We start from the raw sequence: 7,126 nt of genomic DNA on the forward strand, positions 1-7,126 counted from the left end.
TGCACAATATGAAGTGAACAACAGTAGATTTATATCTTTGTCCACCTAACAAGAAAGGATATATATGCGTTGCTTATCGGAATTTGCAAAGATGAACTGGAGTAGTTAGTATTAATCTACAATGTCGTCCCTAATAAAACGCAACGAACTGCAAATTATGCAACTGATTAGAGACCTGTGGGCGGAGTGCCAGAAGGGGCGCGCCTTGGCCGTCCATGAGGAGGAGCTCGCCGGCGAAGAGCTTGCGGCGCCGCGAGTAGTTGTCGACGCGGAAGGCGAGGGCGCCGGCGTCGTCGTAGACAGAGAAGCCGTCGGTGCCCTGGAAGCCCATGCTGGACCTCTTCCACACCGTGTAGAGCGCCGGCTGCGGCTGATGTCGTAGATCATCGTCCGCGGCGGCGGGGCAGCTGTGGTGAAGGGCGTCGGCGTCGGAAGGGTGTACCCTCTTGCCGGTGGCGATGTTGCTGGGGCTCGACCGCGGAGGCACCGGGTGCATATCGTCGATCGTCTGCTTTGGTTGGGTTGCCCGTTGCTGCAGGTGGAGGGATGGATCGAGATGGACAAGAACAAGAAAAGGCCGGCCGTGCTCCTCTTATTATTCAGGCCAGCCAGGGCAGGCCGGCCAGCCGTCCAAATGTCCAATAAATAATCCAACTGCATGCTGCACAAACTTTTTGGATCGGCATCAGCTGGGAAGTGCAGCAGTACGGTTTGTGAGTGGCGAGCTGAGCTGATCGAGTGGAATTCCACCCGTATGCCGTTTCTACGTTCGCGCGTGGTGCAAATAAAGCACTGTCGTAGTCGTAGCTGTTGGTGACCTTCCGACCATGCATCTTTAAAAGACGGGAACTCCAAAATTGAGCGCACAATAAACGTTATCCGTTGGATCACCCACCTTGTTTAATCGGATGGCCAGAACATGAGCTAGTGTCAGGATTCGTTTCTAGGTCCTTCCTGAACATGTGCTGCGTTACTGCAGTCTCGTGCTGACATGCGGCACCATTCCCACGAGGACTCGAGTTGCTCAGCTCCATAAATCTCAGGATCTTACCCTCCGGTAGCACTAGTGTTTTCTTTCTCCCACAACACTCAGAACTTCCCATATTCAGTGAGACTCAATATATTATCATTATTTGGAGCAGTATCTATGGTAGGACTGTTCTGTTTGTTACCACTTACCAGATGCTACCCATTTGAATCGCTTAGGAAAATCATAATTAGAAAGATGTGAATGGAACAATATATTTTAATTATTTGTAATGAACTGAACCAGCAGCACCAGTCAGTCATGTTGCTAGGCTGCACTGCACTCCAGTGCTCCACAACATGTAGATGTGGACATGTACAACATGCATGCTTTCCATCCATCGATCTTGGGCGGTTTAGTTTAACTAGCATGCATCTCAATTATTCCCTGAAGCTGAAGCACGCCCGTCTTAGCTTAGAGGAGAATAATTAATGACGTAGTATAATTACCCGTGCGGTTCTGAATAAGAGCTTCCATTTCCTTCATGCGGCCTGGCCTGGCGTGAGCGCCAGCTGCAGGGCGTTGAAGCTAGCGGAGGAGCTAGGCGGTCGGCATCAGAGCGCGTGTACGTTGCCATGCTTAGTGCGCTAGCTGTGTGATGGATCGGCATCTAGCTACTACACTTGTTTCTTGTTGCGCAGGCATATATAACTACGCGTGTAGTGCAGGTGCAGTCAACAAACAGCATCCTGACGACAGAGAACAATCGGGCCTGCAGTGGAGCGAAGCAACCTCCCATGCATATGCACCTCACCAGCTCACCTGATGATGTGAGTGTGACGGCCCCTGTTGCATTGCAAGTAATGTTATTCTGTCAGGTCAATAATAAGAAATAAACATGCACGAATAATCGCGGCTTAAGCAAATCGTTGCATGATTAATCACCCTAGAAACAACACAAACACCAAAAGTGTCTCAGCAACTGATGACAAGGTTAGGTGAGATTCCTGTCCAGATTTCTGATTACCCACTTCGTTCCACTCTAGCTTTCACACTCTGTTTCCTCACCATCATCGTCCATCATAATCTATTGGCGGTAGAGTTCATGGTGGGTTTGGTGTCCTTGCTTATTATGAGTCCAACCAAGGATGGCGTGCATCAAGCGAGCGTGTTAATTTGCAAGTTGCTATTTAATTTAGATGATAATTTCTTACAACAAGTTGGATGTACTATTTATATATTACTGCTGCATGCTGCTTACATCACTCAATAATGTGCATGTTTTGTTGGTTCATGGATCAGCTGAGTAGTGTTATTTGGCCATCAAGTGTAGTTTTTAAGTGGTTTGGAAAAACCAAATTTAGTGCATGATGAAAAAGTGTCCTAAAAACCAGCTCTTTGATATGTCATTTGTATGCATGTGTTTTGGGGAAGATGAGCCAATATGCAAACATCAGCAGGTCATATGCTCATTGATCCATGCATGTGAGTATTTGCTTGCTGACCAGGAGTCTGACGATCCGGCAGCTCCTCATGTTCAGTCACCCCTGACGAATACAACGTTGCATACTTGAATCTATGGTTTCTTGTTCCTTTTTTCTAGTTGAGCCAAGTTTTGTTCTTTTTGCCGACTTATTTTGCGCTAATCTCAATGCCATTAAACAGGTATTGTCGGGCACAAATTCTTTAGCATCATATTGCATAATTTATGCAGTTATAAATACAGCCAACATGGAAAAACTATCTTAATAGAAATATAAAAAGACTGTTGGTCAGTACAAGACTAGTGATGAGTTGTAATATTTCCTGAACTTTTTCATCCTTGATTCTTCTGACGTTTTTGGTAGAAAGTTCTCTCATGCACTGAATATGGTATGCTCTTTCGGCAATATATGCCAAATGTCCTGTGAATCTTTTCTCTTTATGAGGTTTACAGCAGATCTTGACAGACAAAAAGGCATGGATGGAATAAGAGTACTAGTTGTGTTTAGTCTTCAATGTGAACACTCAACTTTTCTATGCAGCACCAAAGATAGCTTAAGCCACTGGTTAATTAGCTGAATCAGCAAACTTCTCTTTCAGGATTCAACAAGCACTGGTCACTTTCTCTTTTGCATCTCCAATGCTGCTTCTTGGTGAAAACCACTAGCATAATACTGCTCTGATGTTACCATGATTGGTGATAACTGGCAACTCACACAGTTGACTCTCTAGATGCATTGCTCAAGTGATGCTACGTTCTCAGCAAAGTTGTATCTACATAAATTTGACAAGTTAGACCTTATTCAGTTGCGGCCGATTTACAGCTGCATTTCGCGAACTACATTTTCTATCCGTCCTTTTGTAAATCACTGTGCTCTCTTTGCTTCAGTGATCATGCATATATAGTAGTCAGAAAGGGATTCATCACCAAGGGCTATGAGGAGCAGATCATGGGTGTGAACGGCCTCCAGCAGATCCGATCCAGAACAACGATGAAAGCCATGATCATCGCGCAATCCACATTCGGCTGGATCATGAGGCTGAACACGTCGTCACCAAGCATCAAAGAACTCGCCGCGGCTTCAGCCTTCTTCCTCATTATCCTTGCCACCTCCTCGCCATCACTGTTGTGGATCTTGCAGCTTCTTCTCCTGAAGCAGCCCTCGACACAGAAGCTGGGACCATGACCGGTACGGTCTGATGCAGTGTTACATCCTGTCATGGACACTTCAGCTATATGACCCTTTTGCAAAACCGAGCACTTTCTCATCGAGAAGAGTTGATGTGACCTTGTCCTCTCGCCTTGGCTTTCTTCTGATGCTTTATAGCAATTCCATTGGTCGTGCGTGCTGAAGATCTGGCCAAAAATAAAACCTTTATTTGTTAGCTTTTTCTGCTACTAGTCCTAGTGAATTTGCTGGCCAGTCAGAGACCAATGCAATATTTGAGCTCATCTGTTATGCACTTGTAGCTGGGAGAAAATTAACTGCATCCAAAGAAAGAAATGAAAGCGAATGCTTAATTTTGAATGTACTTCCGCATTGGATTTAGTCAGACTGGAGACTAGTGAATGAACTTTCAAGAAAGCAACCGAGTCTGGCAGGACACAACGAAGACCACAAAGCTAGCATTTTTTCTGTTCCGAGTACATTTGGTATTCTGCTAGGTGCGTTGTTTTCTCTTATGGAGTGAACTGACTGAATTTTCTGTAAAAAATTGTCGTTATCATTTGGTCTGAATCGTCTGTTGAGCTATCAGATCTTTGCAGTAGTGGTACTAGGAGAATCAGACTATATAAAAAAATAGTACACCCGATTTGGCAAGAGTTATTCTAGGAATTAACGAAAAATGTTGGAGAGATCAACAAACTCTCGTTGAATAACCAGAATTATTGTTCTAGATGCTAGTACAAAATGCCCAAAATTAAAGAATGAAGCTCTGGATGGCCATTTCCCTATCTGAAAACAAATGCCCCTGATATACATCTACATTAGAAAGGACTAATTGCAACTCGAAGATGTAATTATTCAGTGACGACAATATATTATATATCATAGCATTATACTGGAGTACTGTGGAACGCCTCGGACCTTTATTTGTTGTAATTGTAACAGTACCAGATCGATGGACATCTATCTGAATATCATGATGTATATATCGATGCGACTGGATATCAGAGTGCAGGTAGTAGTTTAACATGAAATTCGCAAGTGATGGTGAGGAAGCTGGAAGGTGCTGATCAAGGACGACAAGAAGGAGGAGCTGGAAGCAATTGCTGGGGCGATGGAAAGGAGGGGAGCAAGGGCGCCGAGAATTTGCTGGAGCACCGCATCTACCACAACTTCAAGTTTGGCAGCATCACCTTCGGAACGATCCCCGTCGGGCTACAGCGCTGCGGCAACACCGATGTCGCTCCCCATTTCAGCCAGTGATTCCTCGCTTCATGTGTCGCCTGTAGTCTCTCGGACTCAGGGAGTAGCTGTTGTTGAGACCTCTATCCTGACTTCCTGAGTGGCGGTACTCTCGATGTTAAACTGAATTTGTACGCTTTTTTCTCGTAATAAAGCGGGAGAAACCTTTTCTTAAAAAAAATTCACAAGTGATGGATGGATCACCCGCCGTACCTGTGGCCTGAGGGCAAGAAGAGGCGAGCCTTGGCCATCCATTAGCAGGAGCTCGCCGACGAAGATCTTGCGGCGGCGCGAGTAGTTGTCGACGCGGAAGGCAAGGGCGCCGGCGGCGTCGTAGACGGAGTAGCCGTCGGTGCCCTGGAAGCCCATGCTGGACCTCTTCCACACCGTGTACCGCAGCGCCGCCGGCGACGACGACGCACGGCCAGATGAATCTCCGCCGCTGCGGTGCCGAATCAGAGGCCGTGTCGTCTCGGAGGGGTGGATCCGGGCCGTCGTAATGCTGGAGCTGGACCGATCGGGGAAGGCCGCCGTCATTGGAGAAGTTAAGCCTTGGCTGGCGCATCGATCCCTTCATTTTTATACTCGGTAATCGACTCGTGACTACTGGATCGCTCATGTGTACACGACTACACGTACGACGTGCCAGTTCGCCGCAGTTGGAACTTTGTTTTTGGTAGGTTGTGAGGAGTGAGTGCGTAGCTGCGTGGCATCTCACCTTTATGATTGTGTTGTGTGCATGAGCCAGGATCAAGATTCCCATGCCATACCTAGTACAGGTTGTAGACTTAGCTAGGCCCATTATTAAGGAAGCTTCTAAGAATGGGAAGATAATTACCTATCGAACTAGTATTACTTACTAAACTATCCCTTGACTAAGCTTCGCTGCCATTTCCAACCGTTCAAATCGAAAGAGATCCATGTTGCGTACTAATATTAGAGCATCTCTAACCATGAGTCCTATATTTGGACCCTATAATTTGTATTAGAAACATATTTGTTGTGTTTAAGAAAAAAAGCTTATACTCCAACAGCGGGCTCTCAAATCATGTCATTTACAACTAATTGAGAAAAGATTGGAGCGGAGGTATTGGGGAAAGAAGTCTCTGTCAGTTAGATTTCGTGGCAAAAGGGAGATAGGACACAACTAATTGAGTCCTATATCTAGGACCCGGGAGACTGAGTCATAAATTGATTTGCCAGTTTTTTGTAAAATAGGACTCCTGTTGGAGGCTATTTTTTTTCTCTTAAGCCCTATATTTCAAGATAGGACCTAATTTAGGACTCCTATTGGAGATACTCTTACTTACAGAAATTCCAACGGACCCTAAATAGCTCTCTATCTCAAGTTTAGATGCTACTCCAGCAGACCCTCTACTGTATCCTCTATTTTGGAAAGATCTCTAAATCCTCTCATCCATCCTCCGTTCCTAGGGGTCTTTAGGAGCCCTCTATTATAAATTTAGAATTAAGAGCTATTGCTGGAGTTTAAGTAAATTTGGAAGCCCCTACAAAATAGGGGCATCCCTTATTTAGAATTTAGAGTGTCTGATTTAAAGGCTATCGCTAGAGTTGCTCTAAATATTTTAGCCCTACAATTCCTGCACAAGTGACACACTGGCCCTATTCCATACATAGATGACTTGGGTCCTTCCTAGCTACTCCCTCTGTTCTATAATGTAGGGTATCCTAACATTTTCATGACAGATTAAGGAGATAAGAAAATAATGCATGTACTTATTTATGTACTTGTTGGTTGTTATTTTGCTGATTTTATGGCTAGTTAGGAATAATTATGTCAGACCTGGGACTACGGAACTGCGCATATAGTATAGACTTTTTACAATAAGGGACGAGGCATATCTCATACTTTATACCTATTGTAGCTACTCGGGCACGGGTAGGACTACTTGGGTATGGATAGTACTGGTTCCCGACTAGTACCAGTTGCTAGCCTTACTGAAGGGGTCATCACACCCATAAGTCCGGTAACGCTAAGAGTACCGGTTCCCGAAAAGTACTAGCTGCTTGCGTTACTGAAGGGATCATCACACCCGTAACTCTAGTAACGCTCCGATTACCGATCACACCCATAGCTCCGGTAACGTTCTGATTACCGGTTTCCAACTAGTACTAGCTTCTTGCGTTACTGAAAGGGTCATCATAGCCATAACTCCATTCAAGATTTAGCGGCGACTTGGCCGACCCCTAGGCTCAGGGGCTGGCACCGTCGACCACTCGGCATATCTCTTCTGATTCGGCTAGT

The 7,126-nt window shown here is 45.4% G+C and overlaps 2 protein-coding genes across 2 annotated transcripts; both read right to left on the reverse strand.

Moving 5' to 3' along the window:
- Positions 1 to 99: 99 nt before the first annotated feature.
- On the reverse strand, positions 100 to 577 carry LOC112902148 (protein LURP-one-related 8-like). Its single transcript, XM_025971077.1, has one exon. The coding sequence runs from the start codon at positions 494 to 496 to the stop codon at positions 131 to 133; it is 366 nt and encodes a 121-aa protein (XP_025826862.1). The 5' UTR covers positions 497 to 577; the 3' UTR covers positions 100 to 130.
- A 2,069-nt stretch (positions 578 to 2,646) lies between these two features.
- Positions 2,647 to 5,397, reverse strand: LOC112903139 (protein LURP-one-related 5-like). The gene is made up of 2 exons (XM_025972357.1): positions 5,074 to 5,397; positions 2,647 to 3,806 (listed from the first exon to the last, which is right to left on the reverse strand). Exons 1-2 carry the CDS (start codon positions 5,395 to 5,397, stop codon positions 3,384 to 3,386), a joined length of 747 nt encoding a protein of 248 aa, XP_025828142.1. The 3' UTR covers positions 2,647 to 3,383.
- Between the last annotated feature and the right edge of the window lie 1,729 nt (positions 5,398 to 7,126).

The sequence above is a fragment of the Panicum hallii genome, chromosome 8 (assembly GCF_002211085.1).
Source record: "Panicum hallii strain FIL2 chromosome 8, PHallii_v3.1, whole genome shotgun sequence".
In the NCBI taxonomy this organism is placed as follows: domain Eukaryota; kingdom Viridiplantae; phylum Streptophyta; class Magnoliopsida; order Poales; family Poaceae; genus Panicum; species Panicum hallii.